Source organism: Tursiops truncatus, chromosome 3, assembly GCF_011762595.2.
Source record: "Tursiops truncatus isolate mTurTru1 chromosome 3, mTurTru1.mat.Y, whole genome shotgun sequence".
Taxonomy (NCBI): Eukaryota; Metazoa; Chordata; class Mammalia; order Artiodactyla; family Delphinidae; genus Tursiops; species Tursiops truncatus.
In genome coordinates, this window is record NC_047036.1 from 164,843,165 (window position 1) to 164,869,100 (window position 25,936).

At 38.4% G+C, this 25,936-nt stretch overlaps 1 protein-coding gene across 5 annotated transcripts in view; it reads right to left on the reverse strand.

Moving 5' to 3' along the window:
- The window catches only part of LOC101328412 (zinc finger protein 177-like), a 32,972-nt gene extending 7,345 nt beyond the window's left edge, over positions 1–25,627 (reverse strand). For 2 of the 5 annotated variants that reach the window (XM_019933046.3, XM_073803268.1), the window contains exons 1-4: positions 25,481–25,627; positions 17,813–18,031; positions 17,216–17,269; positions 15,128–15,210 (exon numbers count right to left, since the gene is read on the reverse strand). In XM_019933046.3, coding sequence (XP_019788605.1) covers positions 15,128–15,185 — 58 coding nt within the window. In that variant the 5' untranslated portion in view covers positions 15,186–15,210; positions 17,216–17,269; positions 17,813–18,031; positions 25,481–25,627. The other 3 variants (XM_073803269.1, XM_073803270.1, XM_073803271.1) reach the window with 3 other exon arrangements.
- Positions 25,628–25,936: the final 309 nt, after the last annotated feature.

Sequence of the window (25,936 nt, forward strand, 5' to 3'; positions counted from 1 at the left end):
AAAGCAAGAACACTCTGTAACTGTGTTTGAACATGGACAAAATATAAACATTATTTACACCTCAGAAATGACCAAACATCCCCCTTTTCTGGCTAATATGAGTGACTGCTCCATGTTTATCAATTATAATTTTAGCCTCTGTATAGTTTTCCCCCTTTGTAGGTAACATTTACTAAGATGCCCAACACAGAATAATACCCTTGCACCCTACAACATCCAATCCAGAACTCACCCCAAAAGCACCTAATACGAGCCCCAATTCTTTTTTTTATAGGTTAGAAAAATGTGTGAGTTTTTTGTTTTTTTTTTATATTAAGGCTTTGTAGTTGCATTTACTAAGTTCCTGGTTTCAGCTGGCATCTTAAAAATATATCCCTTTAAGTTATGATTTTAGGTTCTCAATTGACAAAGGTCAACCAGACAATGACAAAGTCTAAAAAATGCCCAACATTGACGAAGAAATTAGTTTGAAAACTAGAAAATCTGCCTTCAAAAATAGCTATTTCTACCAAAGTGGACAAAAGGTATTGTTGTTGGATTAAACTACAATTTTATTTTAAATATCACCATCCCTCGGGAAATACCACTATAGCTTGAAAAATCACATTCACTTACAACTCACACTCTTGATCCTTGAAATGACATCTTATAATTCCGATACGCAGTATGCTTCTGAGTCAGTAGTTTTACCCTGAATGCCCTTTAAAGAAACCTTTTCAATGTTAAAATGATGTATGACTTTTTATTATACTAGCCAATTTGCTAGTATGTATATCAAGAGCAATGTTCCCCCCTTTTTCTTTTCAATATTTATTTATTTATTTGGCTGCACTGGGTCTTAGTTGTGGCACGTGGGATCTTCAATCTTCGTTGCAGCATGTGAGATCTAGTTCCCTGACTAGGGATCAAACCCAGACCCCCTGCATTGGGAGTCTTAGCCACTGGACCACCAGGGAAGTCCCTCTCCTTCCTTTTTTAAAAGTAATTTTAAAATTTATTTTAATTGAGATAACAATGATTTATAAAATCTAAGTTTCATGTGTTCAAAACCAAAGTCCTTAATAAGTCTTTTCTAACACTCTCTTACTGAGATATTCCACAGTTCACCATTGTGTGCATCCTGCCTTGCTGCAGTAAGTAATAAATCTAACTTGTTTAACTCTGTGTGCCCCTGGTGGTCTTCAGCTAAAGACCACTGATAACATCAAGAAATACTGTTAATTTGGGGGTGTGTGATAATGGTGTTGTGATAATGCTAAAAATGTCTGTTAAAAGTTTATGTAAGGGCTTCCCTGGTGGCGCAGTGGTTGAGAGTCCACCTGCCGATGCAGGGGACACGGGTTCGTGCCCAGGTTCGGGAAGATCCCACATGCCGTGGAGCAGCTGGGCCCGTGAGCCATGGCCGCTAAGCCTGCGCATCCGGGGCCTGTGCTCCGCAACGGGAGAGGCCACAACAGTGAGAGGCCCGCATACCGCAAAAAAAAAAAAAAAAAAAAAAAAAAAAAGTTTATTTAAAAAAATTTTTAAATTGAAGTACAGTTGATTTACAATGTTGTGTTAGTTTCAGGTGTACAGCAAATTCATTCAGCTATGTATGTGTGTGTATACAGATATATATATATACACACACACATATATATATTCTTTTTCAGATTATTTTCCATAATAGGTTATTACAAAATATTGAATATAGTTCCCTGTGCTATACAGTAGGTCCTTAATTTTTATCTATTTTATATATAGTTTTGTGCATCTGTTAATCCCAAACTCCTAATTTATTTAAATTAGGAATTAAAAGTTTATTTTTATTAAATAATTGTCTTGTCAACCCTCAGAATGGGAGAAAACATTTGCAAATGAAGCAACTGACAAAGGATTAATCTCCAAAATTTACAAGCAGCTCATGCACCTCAATATCAAAAAAACAAACAACCTAATCCAAAAATGGGCAGAAGACCTAAATAGACATTTCTCCAAAGAAGACATACAGGTTGCCAACAAACACATGAAAGAATGCTCAACATCATTAATCATTAGAGAAATGTAGATCAAAACTACAATGATGTATCACCTCACACCAGTCAAAATGGCCATCATCAAAAAATCTACAAACAATAAATGCTGGAGAGGGTGTGGAGAAAAGGGAAACCTCTTGCACTGTTGGTGGGAAATGTAAATTGATACAGCCACTATGGAGAACAGTATGGAGGTTCCTTAAAAAACTAAAAATAGAACTACTATATGACTAAACAATCCCACTACTGGGCATATGCCCTGAGAAAACCATAATTCAAAAAGAGTCATGTACCACAATGTTCACTGCAGCTCTATTTACAATAGCCAGGACACGGAAGCAACTTTAAGTGTCCATCGACAGATAAATGGATAAAGAAGATGATGCACATATATACAATGGAATATTACTCAGCCATAAAAAGAAACGAAATTGAGTTATTTGTAGTGAGGTGGATGGACCTAGAGACTGTCATACAGAGTGAAGTAAGTCAGAAAGAGAAAAACAAATACCGTATGCTAACACATATATATGAAATCTAAAAAAAAAAAAAAAAAAGGTTCTGAAGAACCTAGGGGCAGGACAGGAATAAAGACACAGACGTATAGAATGGACTTGAAGACACGGGGAGGGCGAAGGGTAAGCTGGGAAGAAGTGAGACAGTGGCATGGACTTATATATACTACCAAACATAAAATAGATAGCTAGTGGGAAGCAGCCACATAGCACAGGGAGATCAGCTCGGTGCTTTGTGACCACCTAGAGGGGTGGGATATGGAGGGTGGGAGGGAGACACAAGAGGGAGGGGATATGGGGATATATGTATATGTATAGCTGATTCACTTTGTTATAAAGCAGAAACTAACACACCATTTTAAAGCAATTATACTCCAATAAAGATGTTAAAAAAAAAAAAAAAGAATTGTCTCGTAAGTCTCTTGCTCTGTAACAGTTCTCCTTCTTCTTTTGCCCCCAGACTGGGTTAGGCTGGTTGTATCCTTATGATATCCTTTTCTTTTAGAGATACAACTCAAATTCTGGGTGAAATGACATGATGTTTGATATTTGTTTTAACATGCTCCAGGAAAACAAAACTCAGTTATTATAGTAAGTAAGGGGAAGAATTAAGAGTGCAAAATCATGGTAATCATTGAAGCTGGATAATGGTTACAGGGAGGTTTCATCATACACACTCCTGAGTATGTTTGAAAATCCATAATTAAAAGTTCTAAAGAAAAGAAATATAACTTTCCATACAGAAGGGGACAGAGAGAAAATGTACTGGTCTGGACCTTGGCATCCGATATAGTAGAAAAAGAAAATCTTACGTTTTGGTCCAAATTCACATTACTTGTGTAATCCAAAATTATTCCCTTAAGAGAATAATTTTATTTAAAGAAGGTTCTAGGTTTCATTAAAGAGGGTCCCCCAGGCAATTAGTGTGAGCAAATGGACCTATCTCTGGAAAACTCAACTTCAAGCCAGGCCTCAAAGAATTCCCACAGATAAAATTCTAAGTAAACTGAGGAAGTCACAGTTTAAAAAATTATGAAACACAAATATATAAAATACATAATGTACCATGAGTGAGAAGCAGTCAAAACACAGGCAGCAGGAAGAAGAAAGCACAATACTGCAGGTATTAGACTTTTTAGACATTATGTAAAAAACCCTCTATATTTAACAGGCTTAAAGAAATTAAGAGAAATATGGATGAATATGGAATAAGATACACTAGAAATGATGAAACAGTTTTAAGAAACAAACATAACTTTTAGAAAGGAAACTGATTCGTTGAAGTTAGAAATTCAATGCAACAATTAACTACCAGATTAGAACTTTGTTACACCATTTGATGAGAAACTAGCTAGGAATTTCCTAGAATTAGTAAAAGACACTAACCTTTGGATCCAGGAAGCACAATAAATCCCAGGCTGAAAGAATAAAAAGAAATCCACACCTACATTTATTTTCTTCTTTGGTGTTTGATTTTTTTCCCCCCACAATCTTAAAAGTAGCCAGGGAAAAAACTCAGGTCACCTAAAAAGGACAGACAAACTGATGTCTTACGTCTCAAGAGCAACAAAGTATGTCAGAAGAAAGGATGACACCCTCAGTGTGCTGAGAGAAAAATAACTTAACAACTTAGAATTCTAAATCCAGTTAAAATATCTTCCTTAGGTTCAAGGGTGAATTTATGAAATCAAACCCTGAATCTAATCAAGCTTCTGGACTAACTAATTTTAATAGGAAATACAGAGATAAACAAGTTAAATAACACAAAGCAGCAGCAATCAGCTAAATCCATAATGTAGGACAAACGCCTTGATATCTCCAATAAGTCAGTGGATTAAAAAAAAAAAAGGAAAAAGGAGGAGGAGGGGTTAAAACAAACTTAAGAGATACATATTCAAAAAAACAAGGTGGGTACCCTGTTAAGATCCTGATTTGAACAAACTGTAAAAAGATATTCTGGAGACAACTGGGGAACTTTGGAGTTTGCCAGGTGGGAAAACGCGGTGATGGTTATGTACCAGCCAGAGACGCATGCTTAAGTACCGATGAAAGGACATGACGTCCAGAATCTGCTGTAAAAACACTCCAGAAAAAAGAAAAAGCAGGTGACTAGGCTACCAGCACTGTCCAACTCTTATGTACACTATCTAATACAATAGCCACCATTTACATATGGCTATTGAGCACCTGAAATGAGGCTAGTGTTATTTAAGTAATTTAAATTTTAACTTAAATTTGAATAGCCACATATGGCTAGTGTATTAGACAGCTCAGGCCTACGGGATCCAAGAATGGTAAAATACTGATAATTGTGAAAACTGAGTGTTGAAGATATGATTCGCTATTTTATTTTCTCTACTTTTGTGTGTGCTTGAAAATTTCCATATGAAAAGCTTAAAGTTTTAAAAGGGGAGTAAAATAAAGACATTTTAAAGTAAAGACCCAAGAGAGCTTACCCATCTAAAGATCATCACTAAAGTAAATTCTCAGTATTCCAGGAAATAGGAATTTTTATGTCTGAAATATTAAGTGAACTTTGATTATATAAAATAATAATAGCAATATCTAATTTGTGAGATGGAAAAGCAAGCTGGAATGCTACTGAATAATAAAAATATATAAACTGGGAGGGATGTGACTAGTCTTATGCTCCTGGTATTCTTCCGTTAGAGAATAAAGGTATTGATTAGCTTTAGACTTTAAGTGTGCATGATAAAATAGCTAGGGCAACTACTGAAGAACACAGTGGGCTTAACTCACAGGCTAGAAGAAACAATAGAATGAGGAAAAAACTTCAATTATTACAAAGGCAACAAAAATAAGCAGGGGAAAAAAACAACAAAAGCAAGTAAAATAAACAGCATGTTGTAAGATGGCAGAAAATGTCTTAATCAATAATCACAATAAATGTACAAATAAATAGACTGAACTCTATAGTTTAAAAACAAAGACTGCCATGTTAGATTAAGATAAATTTCAGCTCTATGCTGTTTCACGAGATGCACTAAAAACAAAACAACACAGAAAGACTAAATCTCAAAAATGGAAATGATATACCAGGCAAATATTAACCAAAATAAAGTTTGTTTGGCTAACTTAATTTCACACATTTTTAAGACAAAAGGCACTACAACAGGTAACTATATTAGGATATAAGATTCAATTAATGAGAAAGTATAAAGATTCTGAAGTTGTATACACAAGTAACATAGTCTCATAAAATTTATACACAGAAGCTAACAGAATTAAAGTAGAAACTGACAAATCTCCATCAGTGTAAGAGACTTTAACACACTATTCTGAGTAATGGATAATCAGAGGAAAAAAAGAGGATTTGAAGGTCTGAATAGTAAAATGAACATCCTTCATCTAAAACACTTATAGACACTACTCTCAATAGAGAATACATATCTTTCTCAAGCATAAGTGGAATGTTTACAAAACTGACCCCACTGCTATACTATAAAGTTAGTCTTAAGCCTTTCAGAGAAGATGTATACAGATATGTTCTCTGACCAAAATGAAATTAAGTTATATATTAATTACAAAAGTAAATTATGTTGAAACATATGAAACTGCCATTTTTATAGGTTAAAAAAAAGGTTGAATGTTAGCAGTTTCACCATAGTTCAATCTAATAGAAAAAAGCCATTGACATCTGGAGTTTAGAGAACATTACTACACTTACGAAGAACTCATGGGTAAAAGATATAATTAATGAATTAAATTAGAAATTGAAAAGTACATTAATACTATGGTATTGATCAGTGCTAAGTACCAAAACTTGTAGGTTGCAGCTAAAGTGGGCCTTAGGGAAAAAAAAAGTAGGCTTTATGTACTTATATTAGAAAAAAAGTTAAAAATTAGTCTAAGTTTCCAATTTAAGAATTTAGGGAATTCCCTGGCAGTCCAGTGGTTAGGACTCAGCACTCTCACTACGAAGGGCCTGGGTTCGATCCTTGGTCAGAGAACTAAGATCCTGCATGCCACGTGGCGTGGCCAAAAAAAATTTAGAGGAAAAAAATCTCAAAATAAATTTTTAAAAATTGAAGGAAAGAAAGAATAATATGATGAACTAGAAAACAAAAATCCAGAAAAGATCAAACAAAAACAATTGATTCTTTGAAAATTAATAGGAAAAATCATGCAAGATTATTCAAGAAAAAAAGAGGGAGAAGGTGCAAAGAAAATTGAAAAGCAAAAAAGAACACAATTATAGATGCTGCAGAGAATAAACATGTAAGATATTGTGAATAACTGTATGCTAATCAAGCTCAGAAGTCACAGGAAATAGCTCAATTCCTAGAGAAATAAGACTAGAAATAACAAACTGAATAGTCCTAAAATAATTATCAAAAATGACCTGGACAGTGATAGTTGCACAACCCTGTGATTGTGACTAATGCCACTGAATTGTATGCTTTAAAATGTTTATAATGGCAAATTTTATATTGTATATATTTTACCACAATTTAAAAAAATATATAAAAGTGGAATAATCTGGGTTGTTGCTGACCCCCTCAGAGAGACTCCAGGTCTCTCCAGCCCAAATAATTCACTGCCTAGATAGATTCTTTAAAAAACAAAACAACAACCAAAAAAACAAAAACAAAATAAAGAACTAGGCATATAAATTTCTCCCATGAAGAAAACACCAGGCTCAGAGGTTTTATATATCAGTTCTGCCATTCAAAGAAGAGAAAATTCTAATCTGACTCAAATCTTTCAGGGATTAGACACACTTATGCAAAACTCCAGAAATGTGCACGATCCAAAACGTCATGTGTGCATTTTGATTAATCTATGACAGTACCTTACATAATTACCATGCGGGGAAAGAAGGGGAGGGGATGGACAGGCCACTTTTAAGATGATGTCACAAAACAGTTTGCCTTATCAAAGGGATTACCTTGATTAAGTAGATAAAGGAAGAGGAATGTTCCTTGAGATTGGTATAATACTGATATCAAACATGACAGCCATTATAAGAAAACAAAATGATACTGAGGTCTCATTAATAAACATAGATACAAAGAGTCTATAGAAAATAAGTCCAAATCAAATACATCAAAAAATGAGAAAGATAATACATCAGAACCAAGTCGAGTTTATCCCAGGAATGTAAGAGAGGCTTACTAGAAAATCAATTAATGTCATTTGTTTCATGAATAGATCAAAGTAGAAAACAGTATGATCATCTCAATAATACAGTAAAAGTGTTTGATAATACCCAACATTGCATGATTTAAAAATAATTTTGGCCAACTCTATTTTAAAAAACTCAATTTTTAAAATGGGCAAAATATCTATTTTTCTAAAGAAAATACAATGGCCATTAAGCATATGAAAATATGCTTATTATTAGCCACCAGGGACATGCAAATGAAAGCCACAAGATACCACTTGACACTCATTTTGATAGTTATAATCAGAAAGACAAATAACAACTGGTGAGTATGTGGAGAAATCAGAACTCATTTGCTGGTGGTAAAGAATAATGGTGCAGTCACTTTAGAAAACAGTTTGGTAGTCCACCAAAATGTTAAATATACGATTATCATATGAATCAGCATTCCACTCCTAGGTATAAACCCAAGAGAAATGAAAATGTAAGTCTACGCAAAAACTTTAACAAGAATGTTCATAACAGCATTATTTACAATAGCCCAAATGTGGAAATAACCCAAATGACCATCAAATTATGAGTGGATAAATAAAATGTGATGTATCTATACAAAAGAATATTTTTGGCCATTAATAGGAATCAGTACTGACACTTGCTACAATGTGGATGAACCTTGAAAACATTATAGTGAAAAAAGTCATTCACAAAAGACAAAATATTGTATGATTCCATTTATATGAAATGTCCAGAATGGACAAGTCTATAAAGACAAGAAATAGATTAGTGAGTGGTGGCCTGGGGGGTAGGGAAGTGGGAGTGAGTGCTAATGAGTATGGGATTTCTTTCTGGGATGATGAAAATTTTCTAAAATTATATTGTGGATTTCTTTCTGGGATGATGAAAATTTTCTAAAATTATATTGTGATGATGGTTGCACAACTCTGGGAATATACTAAAATTCACTGAATTGTACACTTTAGTTACATGTTAATTATAGTAAACGAGGAAAAGAGGAATAGAAGGAAATGTCTTTAAACCTGAAAATGTATCGAAAACATAGAGCAAGCATTTCAATTTACTAGATACAAGCTGAAGGCCTTTGAGACACAGAAAAAGAAGTGGCTCCTTCTACTAATCATGATACAGACAGTGCAGTAAGTTGGGGAGAGTGGAAAAGAATGGGGAGACATGATAGTTTGGAGGACTGTAAAAGAAGAATAAACCTGTCATTCATGGATGATATGTAAACATCCAAAAGCATCTATCGGTTAAGATTATTTGAAAACTAAGAGAGGTGTGCAACTTGCTGGATGCAAAATACACGTTCTGAGCGCTCAAAATAGAACTGGGGCAGTTGGCAATATCTAGGAATATTACACATGACCCAACAACTTTAGTTCTAAAAATCGACCTTAAAGTCCTAAGTACAGAAATATGAAGAAACATGCACAAGCCCATTCAGATGGGAACAACTCAATCGTCCACCAATAGGGGACTAGGCTGCTTCCACACACTAGAGAACTGTAAGACAGATCAAAGAAAAAAAAAAGGGCAGATCTCCGTGAACTGATGAGTACTTCAAAGAATGTCATAACGGAAGAAAATGAGGTACAAGAAAGGGCATCTTCTTAAGGAAAAGTAGTCAGACTTGGGGGAGGCCTTTTAAAGAGGGGAGGACAGGCGACGGAGAAAAGACCCTGCGGACGCGCCCTGCCCTTATTTCCAGACCCGCCTCCTCCCGGGGACAGACCACCCAAGCAGTCGTCCGGGAGACGGGAAGAAGCCGCGGCCCCAGCAGGCGCGAATGTAACGGGTCGGGGCTTGGAGGACAAGCGGGGCGTCCTGAGGACCCGGGCGGGAAGTCGCGCGTGAAGCCCGGCAGGAGGCCCCGCGGCCCAGGAGCAGCTGGCGCCGTAAACCTTACCCATGACCCCTCCCCACTATCGACCGGCCCTTCCAGACTCGTGGTCGGAACCTGGACTTGGGCCCAGCCGGATCAAACGCCAACGGATATGGAAACGGGTAAGATGCGCGAAGCAGCTATTGGGGACCAAGCCGCCAGCGGACGCGCACCTCCGCTTCGGGTCCCGGGCCTGAGGCTCCCGCCTCCAGTAGTTCAGTACCCCCCCGGAACTCCGATCGGGGAGCGGGGCTGGGAGGCGGGCCCGGAGAGAGTGGCTGAGGCCTGGTCAGGGAGCCTGGGCACAGAATTGAGGCGAAGTGCAGGCAAGTTTATTTTAAGCGAAGGAGGCTTCTCAAGTAGCGTAACTTACTCTTGATTGCCCATTTAAGTAAAATGGTGCGCAGGCACTTGAGCCCGGGTCTTTCACTCCATATGGTCTCCTCGATGGAAAAAGTAGAGGTCCCCAAGGTTTTGAAAAGGAGACTGAGCAGTCAGAAGGGAAAAGGAGTCCAAACTTCACTACTCAGCCGTTATGGATTCTCTTGCGGGGTCACTGCCCCTCCCCTTCCTAACCAAAGCAAGTCCCCCAGAAGTCAGAGAACTTTTTTGTCTGGACTCCAATTTAAACAATGATTATCCTGGTATTAAAAATAAAAAACAGTCTCGATCAGCACTTTAAGCTACCCGCCAAGAAATGGATTTTATCAGGGCCAAAAGAGGGCTGATTCTTAAATATGCATAACCGGAACCATGATTTAAAATGGAAATCTGGTAGTAGAGAAAAGACAGATTTTAAGGTGCTTTGGGGTTGTTGTTACTACAGTTAGACAGCCCGAAATAAGGATTTTAAAAATTTCAATAGCTTCCTCTCTGTGCCTTTTCTAGACCCCCCATGAATAAAACATCTGCCTAGACATAAAAAAACTTTATCATTAGGAGGATCCTTATTATTTAATGGAATCACCCATATCTGGAGATCTGTATTTAAAAGCTCAACCCCTCCCAGCTGACCATGCTTCTCAGGCAGATCGGTTCTATAAAATATCTGCCCATGTAAAGAGGGGCCCAGGAATCTTAGGCACTTAATTACTAATATTAAAGACTAGAAGCATGTGTTTAAACCGGAAAAATATTAATCTACATTCCATTCCAAAAATATTTTAAGGAGGCTAGGTTCTTTCACCACATAATGAGCACAGCCTGACAAGGCAGTATCATGTGAACTGTGGACTCCAGGCTTTGCTCAAGGAAAAAAAGCAGGATGTTTTGAGGCAGAAGTGCCCACTAGCCTTTCTCAGCTCCACTGTAAACACATGGGGGTTAGCGTCCCCAACCCTCTTCAAAGTTGAAAACACCAGTACAACTTAACAGTTGGCCCTCTGGGTTCTGTACCTGCAAATACAACCACCTATGAATGGTGTAATGCTGTAGTACATATTCATTGAAAAAAATCTACATATGAATGGATCTACATATGAAGTTCAAAATCTTGTTGTTCAAGGGTCAACTGTAATGACGCATACCCATTAGAGTATCATACAGGGTATTTTTCACTGCCCTAAAAATCCTCTGTGCTTTGCTTATACATTCCACCCATCACTCTCACCAATCCCTGGCAACCACTGATCTCCACAGTTTTGCCTTTTCCAGAATGTCATATAGTTGGAATCATACAGTATGTAATCTTTCCAGATTGGCTTCTTTCACTTAGTAATATGCATTACTTAGTATATGCATTAAGGTTCTTCCATGTCTTTTCATGGCCTGATAGTCCATTCATTTTAAGCACTGGATAATATTTTGTTGTTTGGATGTGCCAGTTTATCCATTCACCTTCTGAAGGACATCTTGACTTCTTCCAAGTTTTGGCAATTATGAATAAAACTACTATAAACATTCATGTGCAAAGAAACAAAAAAAAAACCCAAAGCATGCATGTACTGGTTTTTGTGTGGACATAAGTTTTCAACTTACTTGGGTAAATGTCAAGGAGTGTGAATACTGTATCACTTGGTAGGATTATGTTTAGTTTTGTAAGAAACCACCAAATTGTATCCCAAAGTGGCTGTACAATTTTGTATTCCCACCAGCAATGAAATGAAATTTCCTGTTGCTCTATATCTTCACCAACATTTATCATTATCAGTGTTCCAGATTTTGGCCATTCTCACAGATTCATAGATTTGTAGTGGTCTCTTTTTTTCATGTGGGCCATCTTTTCAAATGCTTATTTGCTATCTGCATATCTTCCTTGGTGAGGTGTCTATTAAGGTCTTAGTCCATTTTTAATCAGCTGTTTATTTTCTTATTGCTGAGTCGTAAGAGTCCTTTATCAGTTGTGTCTTTTGCAAATATTTTCTCTCAATTTGTGCTTGTCTTCTCATTCTCTCAACAATGCCTTTTTTAGAGCAGAAGTTTTTAATTTTAATAAAGTCCCGTTTATCAATTATTTCTTTTATGGATCATGTCTTCTATGTCATATTTTTAAAAGTATTGCCACATCCAAGGTCTTCTAGGTTTTCTTCTATGTTATCTTCAAGGAGGTTTATAGTTGTGTGTTTAACACTTAGGGCTGCAATGCATTTTGAGTTAATTTTTGTGATGAGTGCAAGGTCTGTGTCTAGATTTATTCTTTTGCACGTGGGTGTCTGGTTGTTCCAGCACCATCTGTTGAAAAGAATTATATTTACTACATTCCATTTCCTTTGCTCCTCTATCAAAGATCAGTTGACCATATTTATGCTCAACATCATTAGTCTTTAAAAGTATGGGTCTACCTTGAAAAAAACACACACAAAGAAAGGCAACTCATTTAAATAAAAATTTACTTGGTTTTCTTTCCCAGTATCAATTTTCTTGTATGCAGTAAGTGAAAACATGTACTCCAAAACTTTCCCGAGGTCTTATTTAAAAACCTCTTTGTAACAAAGGTTTTTCATTAAAAAAAAAAACAAAACTTTTTAGGATTTTTATTTATAAAAAATATATAAAAGATATTCATTGAAAGCATTCTAATTATTTTTACATTCATACATAATCTCTCCAGTGTGACTTTTACAATAAATTAACATAGCCTTTTCCACACTCCCTATATTTATAATTTATGGTTCTTCTCCAGTATGAATCATGTTTCCTAATGACAAAGAACAATCAAAGGCTTTCCTATATCCCTTTCATTCAGGGGATTTCTCATTATGTGTGCTTTCATACTTTCCCAAAGCAGAGAATAAAAACTAAAAAAAATCCTATACTTTTTACATTCGTAATATTTTCACACCCGTGAACTCACAGCTGAATATTAAAGTATAAGGCAGAGCAAAAGGCTTCCCACATTCCTTACAATAAGGTTACCTCCACTATGAATTAGTACATGTTCAGTAAGTGTGAAAGTATCCAAGGCTTTCCCACACTCTTTACAAGCGTTCTCTCTCAAATGTGAATGTGTATACATTCAGAAAGGCATGAAGTATTACTAAAAGTTTTCCCATATTCCTCATATATATGGCTTCTCCCCACTGTGAGTTCTTAAATGTTTAATAAGACATGTGGATCGAGTAAAGGATTTCCCACATCCCTTACATTCAAAAGATTGTTCACCAGTGTGAGTTCTCATGTGTACTGTAAGGCCTGATGAAATAGTGAATGCTTTCCCACATTTTTTACATTTATACACTTCTCTCCCGTATGTGTTTCTTTTATGTTGACTAAAGTACGAGGATTATCTAAATACTTTACCACATTCCTTACATTCAAAAGGTCTTTCTGTGCACTCTTTATTTTTTAATTTTTTTAAAATTTAATTATTTTTGGCTACACCAGCATATGTGGGATCTTAGTTCCCCAACCTGGAATAGAACCCGTGCCCCCTGCATTGGAAGTGTAGTCTTAACCACTGGACCACCAGGGAAGTCCCTACACCGTGCATTCTTAAATGTCAAATAAGAAATGAGAATCAAATAAAGGCTTTCCCACAGTGCTTATAATTGTAAGGTTTTACCCCAGGGTGAGTTTCCAGGTGACTTTTAAAGCAAGATGAAATACTAAACATTTTCCCACATTCCTTACAATGATAAGGCATCTCACCAGTGTGAATTCTTCATATGTACAGTAAGGTATGAGGAACTAACAAAGGCTTTTCCACATTCTCCAGTTTAAATTCGCATGTGAATACTGTTTTGAGAAAAGTAAACTCTGGGCTGCACTCCTTACAAACACAGTGTTTCTAGTATAAAATCTTATATGCTTAGCAAGATCTGGGGAATAAGAAAAGCCTTTTTCAAGTTTCTTACATTTCACAGGCATCAGTCCTCTGTGAATTCTTAAATGCTGAATAACATGAAGATTGAGTGAAAGTCTTCCCACATCCTTTACACTCATAGGATATTTCTCTAGTGAGTTCGCATATGTACAAAAAGGTTTGTAGAATGTGAAAGAGCTTTCCTACGTTCTTTAAAAGCAAACGTCCTCTCTCCACCATGAAAAAAAACGTTCCCTAAGGTACGAGGAAGAAGGTAAGCCTTTCTTGCAGTCAGCGCATTTATAGGGTTCTCTTGAGTGTAAGTTTTCTTGTGAACCAGGTGTAAATTTTGTTTGAAGGCTGTTTCACACTGATTATACTCAGGAGCATTCTCTCCAGAATGGGTTTGCTTGTGTAGATCAAGGGCACAGTTCTTTATGAAGGCATTTGCACACTGATAACACTCACAAGTTTTCTTTCTAATGTAAGTTTTCCTTTGAGCCTTAAGGCATGAGTGTTCACTCAAGGCTTCTTCACAATGGTTAAAATTGATTTCTCTCCAATGTAATTTCTCTCCTGTTGATGAAGAGATTAATGATGACTTAAAAAGTTTTCCAACCTTGTTATATTCAGAGATTTTCCCCTCTGCCTTGAATTGTTTTTCTATACAAGAAACAAATTAGTATGGCTGAAGTTTTTTATTTGTTTTTGTTTTTCTTCCATTTTCACTGCAATGCATGGTTCCAGACCCTCAGTGCTTTCAAGCAGAATGAAGTGATCATTCTGCTAGAAAGTTTTGTTGTATTCTTTACTTTCAAAGGAATTTTTAGAGTTTAGCTGATAATTGATCAAGATGAAATTATTTATCAAAAACTTCATCTGGGGCTTCCCTGGTGGCACAGTGGTTGAGAGTCCGCCTGCCGATGCAGGGGACATGGGTTCGTGCCCTGGTCCGGGAAGATCCCACATGCCACAGAGCAGCTAGGCCTGTGAGCCACGGCTGCTGGGCCTGCGTGTCCGGAGCCTGCGCTCTGCAACAGGAGAGGCCACAACAGTGAGAGGCCCACGTACCACAAAAAAGAAAAAAGAAAAAAACTTCATCTGAATGACATATATGGGAATATTCAGCTGAGTGAACTCTGTGTGAAGAAATATATTGTGAGGGGTGTTTAAAGTTTTTGCCAAATTCATGATGCCCAGAGACTATGAAAAACAGGTGAATGACCCTAGTCTCAAATATCTATCATGGTTATCGTGCAGCTTTCCTATCTTATGGAACTGCTAATTTTCCACTAGTGTGGAAGGCAAGGAATTATATCTTGTGAATCTTACCATTTCCACCACACTGGATTTTTTCCCATCCAAAATATTCCACTGAGGTGCTGACCATCTGGCATTAAGATAAATCTCCCAATCTGAAATAAGATTTAAAAAAATTATGTTCTTGGAGAAATAAATGGAAGGAAGATGTTAAAAATGAAGGCCAATGTGTATTTACTTTCAAACATTGACTTAAGATACATTTTAAAACAAAAAGAAAGGGGCTTCCCTGGTGGCACAGTGGTTAAGAATCTGCCTGCCAATGCAGGAGACACGGGTTTGAGCCCTGGTCTGGGAAGATCCCACATGCCGCAAAGCAACAAAGCCTGTGCACCACAACTACGCCCGTGCGCCACAACTATTGAGCCTGCGCTCTAGAGCCTTCGAGCCACAGCTACTGACTGAAGCCTGCACACCTAGAGCCCGTGCTCCGCAACAAGAGAAGCCATCACAATGAGAAGCCCGTGCACCACAACGAATAGTAGCCCCCACTTGCCGCGACTAGAGAAAGCCCGTGCACAGCAATGAAGACCCAACAGAGCCAAAAATAAATAAATAAATTTATTAAAAAAAAAAAAAGAAAAGATTAAGAAGTTTGGCTGGACTAAGAGTTTCGCATGATAAGGTGCTGTGGTCAAATTGGTAGGTGATTTACTAAGAAATGATTCTATAAATGTTGAGACTGACAATGAACAGAAAGCAGCGTAACTAGGAAAACAACGTTGAAAGGAAATGGATAAAGAGCTTAATGCAAATGCAAAATTTAAAGAAATAAATGGGACAGATCCTACTGTCAAGCCAAAAGGAAGTTTAAGAAGGCGAATGAAAAGTTGAAGAGAAAGGGAAGTTTGAGGTACCCAAGGAACCTCAGAACCCAAATGACCTCAGCATCCTTAGGAAAAAAATTCTTCAAAAGCCTCCTGTTTAACATTTCCAAATGGACTGCAGCTCTCATGGATTACAGCTCTTTCTCATAAAGAATCACATGTGCCTTTTCCCTCACTTGGAAAACTCTTCCGTTTTCTTCAGCTTTCCTCTTTGTTCCACCTGAAAGATCAGACCAGGTCTGCATAGCTGGTGCCCTGCTCTCAGAGAAAGATGCCGGATGTAAGAAGAACAGGCAAGGGATGACAAATACTTCCATAAATAAGGGGCCAAGACTCTGCTCTTCAGAGATACCAAATACTATCAGGTATAACTTGAGAAGCAACAAAATTGTTCATGTCCACTTTATCAAACCAGTAAATTTTCAAATAAAACTAAAATGCAAATAAAACTAAAATGCAAACACACACTCTCTCTCTCTCTCTCTCTCTCTCTCTCCCACTGTGCACCAAAAGGGTTGCCAGTCTTTTGCCTAAAACCCAAGCTCAAGCTTATATATATAATTTTGAAGTCCTAAGCCTTTTATCCTAGAAAAATTAAAGCCACTACAATGAACAGATTTTCATTTTCAAGAGGAACATCCTGGCATCAGGCAATTGCCATCTCCATCAATGTTCCCTGGAGAAAGAGGAAGGGAGACTCAAAGCCTAGACAGGTTTTATGTTCTTCCATAATCAACCCCAGAGCTTGATGGTCCTCAAGCCCCTTCTCCTCTCTACCTGGACGTATTCATAGTGACTTCATCCAATTACGTAGCTTTAAGAGCACCTCTCTCACCTAACTGAACGTATCTCACCACAACTAGATTGTGACCTCTTCTGGTCTTATTTTTCTCTGTTGACAGGTTAGCCATAGCCCTGAGCACATTACAGACACAGTAAATGCTGGTAAATGAATTATTCCTCCAGTGACAGTACAAATTCTCAGAGGCACATGTCGGCTCCCTGTCTATCATAGCAAAATGAGAGCACACAATCAGCATGGACGAATTGGACTGAATTAGTAAATACTGGAATGAATTAGTAGATACTGGAGTGATAGTATCATTCTCCTGTGTAAATGAAAGGCCCTAAGTAAGACCTGAGGAATTTAACTGGGGACTCAGTCCCTAAGCAGGCCCTAGTTGAAACAGAAGCTCTGTTTCACTAGTAGGAAACATATCCACCTCGTAGGAAGAAGCATGTGCTTTTATAAAAGAATAAATTTCCTACTGACCTGAAAATAATATGTCAGACACCCAGTCACAATCCTTTCCCCTTCTGACTTCTCCTAATGAAAAGAGAAAAAGTCTTGAGAAAGACAACCTTGAGGAGAAGAAACAAAACCTGAGAATCCAGGCTGCCCACAGTTTCCATACTCACAAGCCTGGCAGCCACTCCACACTAATTCTAAGTGAACATACACACACACACACACACACACACACACACACTGCTGCCATAAAATGCCCTATAGCCCGCCTCATCTGAAGTCAGAAATGGGATTTGGGGCTTTGATAAACAAGAAGAAGAGTTTAATAATCTAATCTCATTTTACAGATAAAGAAATTAAAGTCCAGAGAAGTAAAACTGTTGGGGAATTTTTTGGCTAACAATAATAACTCATGTGATTAAGCAGAACGTCTCCCACAAAAATAGGCATACTTACCCCTCTTTCCCAAGCCCTAGGATTTAGACAACAGGATATTGTTATATACTTAAGCCCCCTCCTAGACAGCCCAGAAGCAGGACTGCATAGACCCAGACCACAAGACAGGCTGCTCACAGGCCAGTTAAAGCACGGTCTCTGAAAGGAGCATCAACAAGGACTTACCACAAGGGAAAAGGTCAATGGCTGGCATCCTGTGAATCTGTTAATGAAATCTGCCTTAACATGTCTTATTCCCAAAGTCTCTTCAAGACAGTTTCTGAATTTAATGGATAAGTTAATCTCAATTCCTCTTGATTAAGTAGGAGTCTTGCCTCATACCATCAATCTTTATGCAGGAGGCATTTCTCATCTGTCATCAAGCATCATTCATTAGCCATCTCTCTGTAGAAGATGGAAGTTATATTATGTGAAAGTCATTAAAAACTGTAGACCACATAAATATAAATAATAATTGCCATTTACTGAGCACTCATTATGTGCCAGAACACACATACAGTGGAAGCTCTCATGATTATCAACAGTTATTATTACTGTCATTCAATAGTTGAGGCAACTTATGTTCAAACAGGAGTAGTAATTGGCCCAAGATCACCAATTAAGAAGTCGTGAGCCAGAGTCTGAATGCAGGTTACTTCGTCTCAAAAGCCTGAACTCCTGAGGTTACTGTTATTCTCCAATATGAGAATTTATCTTCAATTAAAAAAAAATGCAATTATCTGTTAAGCACAATAAAGGAAAGCACAATAAAACAAGATATGCCTGTACATTATAAACAGTAATTGCTGTCAACATACTTTCTTGGAAACAGACATTCTCACAGACCTTGATTCTGCGACCCTCCATAACCACTTGTCCATTATACTTTGGGTCATGGAAACAATACCCCATGAACACAGCATAACTGCTGAGGCCTCCTTATTAGAGGAGGGAACCAAATCTGGGCCCTTTCATATATTCCACCTTCAGGAGGGGTGGCCTCCCCGTCTCTTGCCAGATGCCATGGTGCTGGAGGATGTCACTCCTCCCCCAGACCCTTGACTACCTAGGAAGCCCCCTGGGATTAACTGAGTAAATAGCAATGAGAATTGGAGGACTATACAAATGACACTGTTAACCATCATATGTAATGGAGCCTGATGGACTTTCCATCCCTTAGCCATGATGTCCCTAAATAAAGGATGGGACCCAAGAAACAACACACTTGGTCAAACTTCAGGCAGTCATCTCAGCACTGGATGCCCTAGCCAACAAATGGTCCCATCATCACATTTATTATAAACTGTTGGGCTATTATCTAAAATTTGTCCTATTTCATGGTACAGAACTCTGGCAATCTCTTGCCTCACAGGCACCGAAAATATAAATCAAAATCACATGTCTTTACATATAACTAAGACTACAGTACAAGGCCTTGCCAGGATGCTCGTTATTCCCTTTGGAGTTATAGGCATTACTGCTAGTAACAAAGACACGCATTTCACTGCTTAGAATACACAATGTTGGGCTCTCGGAAAAGGTATTCATAGAACTTTCATGACCCCAATAACTGGTTTAACTGAGATGCTTAATAGTCTCCTGAACAATTCCTATTCATTAAATTCCAGTCCAACTGAAAAGGTCTCTATTTTGCCTCAAACCTTAACCTATATTTATAATTTTTTTTAATCTTGCCCTATCCCATAAGGGCTGGAGGCCAGATTGAGGGGGTGTACTCCACTGGGATCTATTAACCATAGATTATCCCAAAGACCAGGCAGCTGTTCTACTGATATGGGAGCCTAAACTTCATTCAAAAACTAAAAACCCTGTCGAGTTTAGCTACACACCACAGTTTAGGTAACTGTGGACTTATTATTGGTCTGGGTGCTTTCATTGGTTTACAATCCAGAGGCCCAAACCCTCCAAATAAGACAGTGTTTCAACCAAACATGGCAAATGCTGAGATCCACATCAACTGGAGTAGGTACCCACTTGAAAAGGATACTCCAGTCTCACACTCAGCAACATCACACTGGCCCAGGAGCTCACCGCCAGAGATGACGTCACCCCAGGAGACATCACCCCAGTCTGAGATCTCGCCATTGGAGATAACTTTGCCCCCTGGGCTAACTTGACCCTGACACTAAACCCCAGGGACTGTTTCTTCTAACGCACAGATTGGACATAGGACACTTTGTGCTTTTCTTCCTTTGATATTAGGAATTCTATTATGACTCTGAGTTCCTTGTCTGCTTAGCCCATGATCCAGGTATACTCCTTGCTCTCTGCTAAAACATACACCCCTACACTCCATGCCTACAAGGAAATCTGGTAGAGGTCACTAGTATCGATATCATTCCAAAAATTAATGGACTGTGTGATTCCAACTATATGACATTTTAGAAAAGGCAAAAGTATGTAGTAGTAAGACCAGAGGTTGCCAACGATTGTGGGGGTCAGGGAGAATAGGCAAGACACAGGGTTTTTAGGGCTGTGAAAATACTCTGCATAATACCATAAGGAGGGAAACATGTCATTACGTGTTTGTCCAAGGCCACAGAATCTACACCACCAAGAGTGAACTGTAATGTGGTCTGCGGACTTCGGGTGATTATGAGGTGCCCATGTTGGTTCATCAACTGTAACAAATGTACCGCTCTGGTGGGGGATGCTGATAATGGGGGAGGCTGGGGGGAGAGCAGGGGACAGATGGGAACTCTCTGTACCTTCCCCTCCATTTTGCTGTGAACCTGAAACTGCTCTAAAAACAAAGTTTTAATGTTAAAAAGGAAAAGGAATTAGTGGAGATTACTGCTTTCCCCAGGAGGCACGTGCCTCATATTGGCCAACCCCTGGACCCTCTGGGAAGAGGGCCACCCACTCCCTGATGCTTTCTTCCACTAACCGCCTCCAGCTTTCCACTAAGACCTTCTGCGTTGCAGCCACCAGCACTCCTTCCCCTTGGTTCCACACACAACCACCAACTTTTACATGTACTTTACTAACTTATCAGCTCATCCCCTCCAACACCACCGCCAGATGTGTCAACCTGATATGAGAGTATTTCTAATCTACTCTACAACTCCACTAAGATATTGTTAGGGACTGCAAAAAATTTCAGATTTATTTTCTTGACTAATGCAATATAAATGGGAAACTTAAATTATAGGCTGGCCTACAAGGACTCCTCGTACTTTACCTGTGTTTCTCCTTTCCATTATCACAGTAAAATGTTTTCTGTGTTGGTTAGGGGCACTGACGCCACACTAAAAGTCTCTACTATCATTGCCCTGGTTTCCTTACTCTCATCAAAACATGAGTACCGACTGTATTGGACACTCATGCGCGCGCGCGCACACACACACACACACACTTTTTCTGTATATTATATGACTTTTGACATCTGAAAAAATCCTTTCTGGCTGGGGAGAGACTGCTTCTTGGGGCTAGCCAACTCTGAGAAATAACAAAGGACTCAAACCGAAGCATGACTTTGATATGCAAACTAACCAATCGAGAACCATACTTACCTCCAGCAGACCCATCCACTGTAGGAGGCAATATTTCTCTGCCTTAAACATCCCAGGGCCAGGTAGCAGGCAACTAGAGACCACCCATATACCCGAAGCCTGACAAAATTATTCAAAGCAGTCAATCCTGGCTGTTTCCTCTGCCCTGCCTTGCCTTTCCCATAGAAACCCCAATAAAGGCAGTGGCCTAAACCTTCCCCTCTCTCCTGTGCCTTCTGCCTCTTGACCATCCTGGTGTTTTCCCACATCAACCTGCATGGTTACATGTTGCCTTGCCTCTAGGACTTAAAGAGTATAATAAACTTTGTTTTTTCCTGGGCCTCCAGTCTCCCCTTGTGGCAGCACTTGACTGACCATCTCATGAAAGAATATGTAACAGAGTTACTATTGCTTTCTTATTCACTGAGAAACTTTGTTCTGTAAAATCAGAGACTATCAGAGATTCACTGTTTGAAATTGTATCAGTAAGACTGAAACATCCCAATTTTGCCTGGAGGATATACATCATTATTTTGATATTTGACATCAAGAAGCAGTCTTGATTTAAAAACCTGGAACTGAGCTTCAAATAAAGGGTTTCTGGACACAATATTCCACATCTATCTTAATTTTATTGTTTTCAAGGAAACAAGAGCCTGGGTTGTTTGTAGTACAGACCTGATGTTAACCCCTTAACACAGTCCTGCTTTGCTTTGAGACTATCAAATTACTGCTTCCTTTAAATTTCACCTAAAATGTCACAATTCTCAGAATCCATAAGTATACATTTTGCTTTGTTTGGTTGAGACATCCACAGTTCCTCTGCTATGCAGTCTCCCTCACTGCAATGAGTCAAAAAATCTGGGTTTTTTTGCACTACAGGTTTGCTCCTACTGTTATTAGGCTGCTTTGGTTAGGATAATTGGAAGCAACACAAATTCTATCCATAGGACGCTAGTTGACTAAACTACCATACATGCACTAATAAAGGGCTCAGCAGCCACAAAAAAGGATAAGGAAAATCACTATGAACTGATATAGATTGATTTCCAGTATTTAGTTTAATTGGGGAAAGAAGTACATTCATGTGAAGGTAAAAAGGAAGGAAGGGAAGAAGGAATATATATATATATATATATATATATGAATTTTGAGAAAGTTTACATCAGAAACTAATAAAATGGAAATGGTTAGCTACTGGTGGTAATGTGATGTAAGACTTCTGAATATACCTTTTTATACAGTTTTACCTTTGAATCGTGAAAAAGTTTTATAAATTAAAAAAATAAGTTAATTCAGAAAGGAAGCAAACCTTAAAACTAAATGTAAACAGAAATGTACATAATAGTGTATCAAACTGATAACAAAACCATGAGAGAAAAGACTTAGAGTTCACACAAATATTTGAGCACAGTACTATGAACTGCATATACTTAATATAAACCATTAAGGACAAAAAAATGCAAAGAAACTTAATACTTTATTGAGCAAGTCTACCATTAGTAATATTGGTATTATAATTTTTGAAACTACTGTACCCATACTGTTGGATAAAACAATATACTAATGGTATTACAAACCATGGTTTTTATAATAAGAGAAAAGAGATACAAGTATAAAATAAAGAAAAAAGCACATATTAAATTTTTACTAGGAATGAGTATGAACTTACAATGTAAGAAAATATATTTTTAATTGGGTTTTTGAAGAATAACAATATGAGAGTATGTTCATGATAATAATTTATATGAAAAGGAGGATATAAAATTATAAATACAATTTGAATTCAATTTTGTCTCAAAAAATATATATATATATATTTTTTAGATAACCACTGAAAGGCCTAGATACAGTTATATCCCAGTAGCACTGAGCCCATCACAGAGACCTTGGTGTCTATAAGGAAAGAGGAGAAATCATTTATTACAGGTCTGTAACTGGAAAGTACAAAGTGAACTGGGGATTTACACTCAAAGACTAATAGGTATGTGTTGAAGGGACACATGAGTCAAATTAAAAGGACTCCTCCTGGCCAAGTTTGGGACAGCTTGAGCATCAAATGACAGCAACTGTTTATAATATGATGAATGAAAGAAAAATCCACGGATATGTTGTGACACTCCGAAAGGGAAAAAAATATAGAGGGCAGGGGAAGTGGGGAGGGAAAGCTCTTGTTTACAGAAGACTGACAGCTAAAGAATAGAGAAGGAATGACAGAATTAGAAAAAAAAAAATACCATTTCATAAGCTCCCAATGTAAAAACAGGTTGAAGCGAAGATCAACAAGTGATGTTAAAACCACTGATCGAAAGGGGTGGGGAAGAGATTATTCCCCTATTGCCAAGTATCACCCACAGATTACTAAAAAGAAAAATGTGACTACACGAGAGAGATGGGCACCTTGACTAAATGCTTTGCATTCCTAATACACAGTGGGACAACTTGCATTTATGTGCCTCCTGATCCCATATTGATGGGATACAATATGAAGTACACAACATCACCTAGGAAATTTTCACGTCTCTAAACCTGCAGTCTAACTTAGTAGCCATTGGCTCGCTCTATGTGGCTACTGTGAACATGAAATGTGGCTAGTGTGACTGAGGAACTGAATTCTTAATTTTACTTACTTTTAATTAAGTTTAGAAATAAAATTGCTCAGTTACTAAAAAACTTTTCAGCATGTTTGGAGCAATCTGGGTTTCCAAGTCTACTTTTTCAACAGTAAATTTTATGAAAGCTAAATACAGATCAAGAATTTCCAACAAAAATTTAGCAGCCACACTGAGATGTGCTTAAGTATAAAATACATACCAGATTCCAACAGTTAGTACAAAAGAAATGTAAAATTTTTCATTAATAATTTTATATTAGCTACATTAGTCATTAATTTCACCAATAACTATATATTAATAACTGGATAAACTGGGTTAGATAAGATATATTATTAAAAATAACTTCATTTTTTCCTAACTTGGCTACTAAAATTTTAAAAATTACATCTGTACTTCATATTATATTTGTATTAGACACTACTGCTCTAGACACAATGTCCACTGTATGAGATAGACAAGTTAATTAAATGAAATCACAGGAAAACATCATATCAGAATGCCAACATTTTACAATACAAAAATCCTGAAATAGGCAGGAACCAAAAATACAGGCAAATGTTTTAGGTAAAAGAAATCTAAAACCAAAATGCAACGTGCAAATCTAATTTGGATCCTAGCTCTCCAAAAAACCGGACAACTATAAAATATACTCTTGGAAAAGTGGAAAATTTTTGATTTTCTTGGTGGACAATGCAGTTTTGTTCTTAGTAGGAGACTGTCCTCATTCTTAAGAAATGAACGCTGAAGATTAAAGGGGGAAGTGAATGTCTGCAATTTCCCATTAAATGGTTCATCATAATATATATAACGAGAGACAAAATCTTAATTAGTGAATCTAGATGAAGGGTTCATGGATGTTCGTTTTATTGACGTCACAGATTTTCTCTAGATAAGAATTTCAAGATGAGGGACCTCCCTGGTGGTCCAGTGGTTAGGACTCCACGCTCTCACTGCAGGGGCCCGGGGTTCAATTCCTGGTTGGGGAACTAAGATCTCCTAAGCTGCGCAGCGCGGACAATAATAATAATAATAATAATAGTTTCAAGATGAATACCTGGAAGAAAAATCCACCCGTCAAAACTCATCTTACTTACGGTAAATTCAATTCCAACTTCTGCTACTAACAGAAACCAGCCTACGTCGTCTTCCTTCCCTGAGACTCCTATACTTTTGAAGCTTTGGGGCTTTACAGGGCTCTGACGTGGTAAATTTAGTATTTATATGAATTCCTTCACTCCTGCATTTATTTAGATCACACACACGTGCTGCCTAATAACCTGCAAAGGTTTCTCTTTCCAACGGAATATAACTTACCAAACTTCAATAACCGACACCCACGGCCGGAACAAAGCCACCGAGTGCTCACCGGGACCCGGGGACAGGGGGCCATTGGGGCCGGAGTGCTGGGACGAGAACGACAGAGATGCTATTCCTTTCCCTTGTGGAGAAAGGACCCAAAGGTTGCTCTGGAGCCTTTTGAAATCGGGAGCATCGCGGATGAAGACAAGGCCTGGCCGACCCGCCTCCACCCAGAGCTGCCGCCCGGACCTCCGCTGGCCGAGCGGGCCCGGACTCTCGCGGGAAGGGCCGCCGCCCGGGAGCGCCGGCCGGAGGCCGGGGCGGCCAGGTCAGCGCGCGAGGCCACGTCCTCTGACCCTCTTATTTGGTGTCTTCTCCTCCTGCTTGACCGCACAGAGGCGGGACACACCAAGAGGCGAAAATCTTACCTCAGACCCGCGCCGGACCGCACAGCAAAGACAGCTGCCGCCTTCCGCACGCGCAGAGCCAAACGCGCACGCGCACGCGCACTTCCAGGCTCCTTGCACAGCGTAAGGGGCAGGGCCTCGGAGGTTGGGCAGACGCCGGAGGCTGCTCTTCTTTCATCTCGGAGCAAAAGAGAGGTATCTTTTTCCTCCCGCGGATTGGTGCTGGGGTGCTGGGTCAGGCCCCGGAAGGCAGGGCTGTGGTCCAGGACCTGTGTAGTGGTTTGTTTTCCTCCATAGCCCATGCATCTTACATGTCTTACATGAATAACAATTGCTTTCAAATTTTGATGCATAGTGTCATTGCACAACTCTTGCTGCACTTTCCCCACGGAGATATGTATACAGTTACCGCCTAGATGTATTTGACCTTTCCACATGGCAACATAAATTCCCTGTGCACCATTCATTTTTTCATTA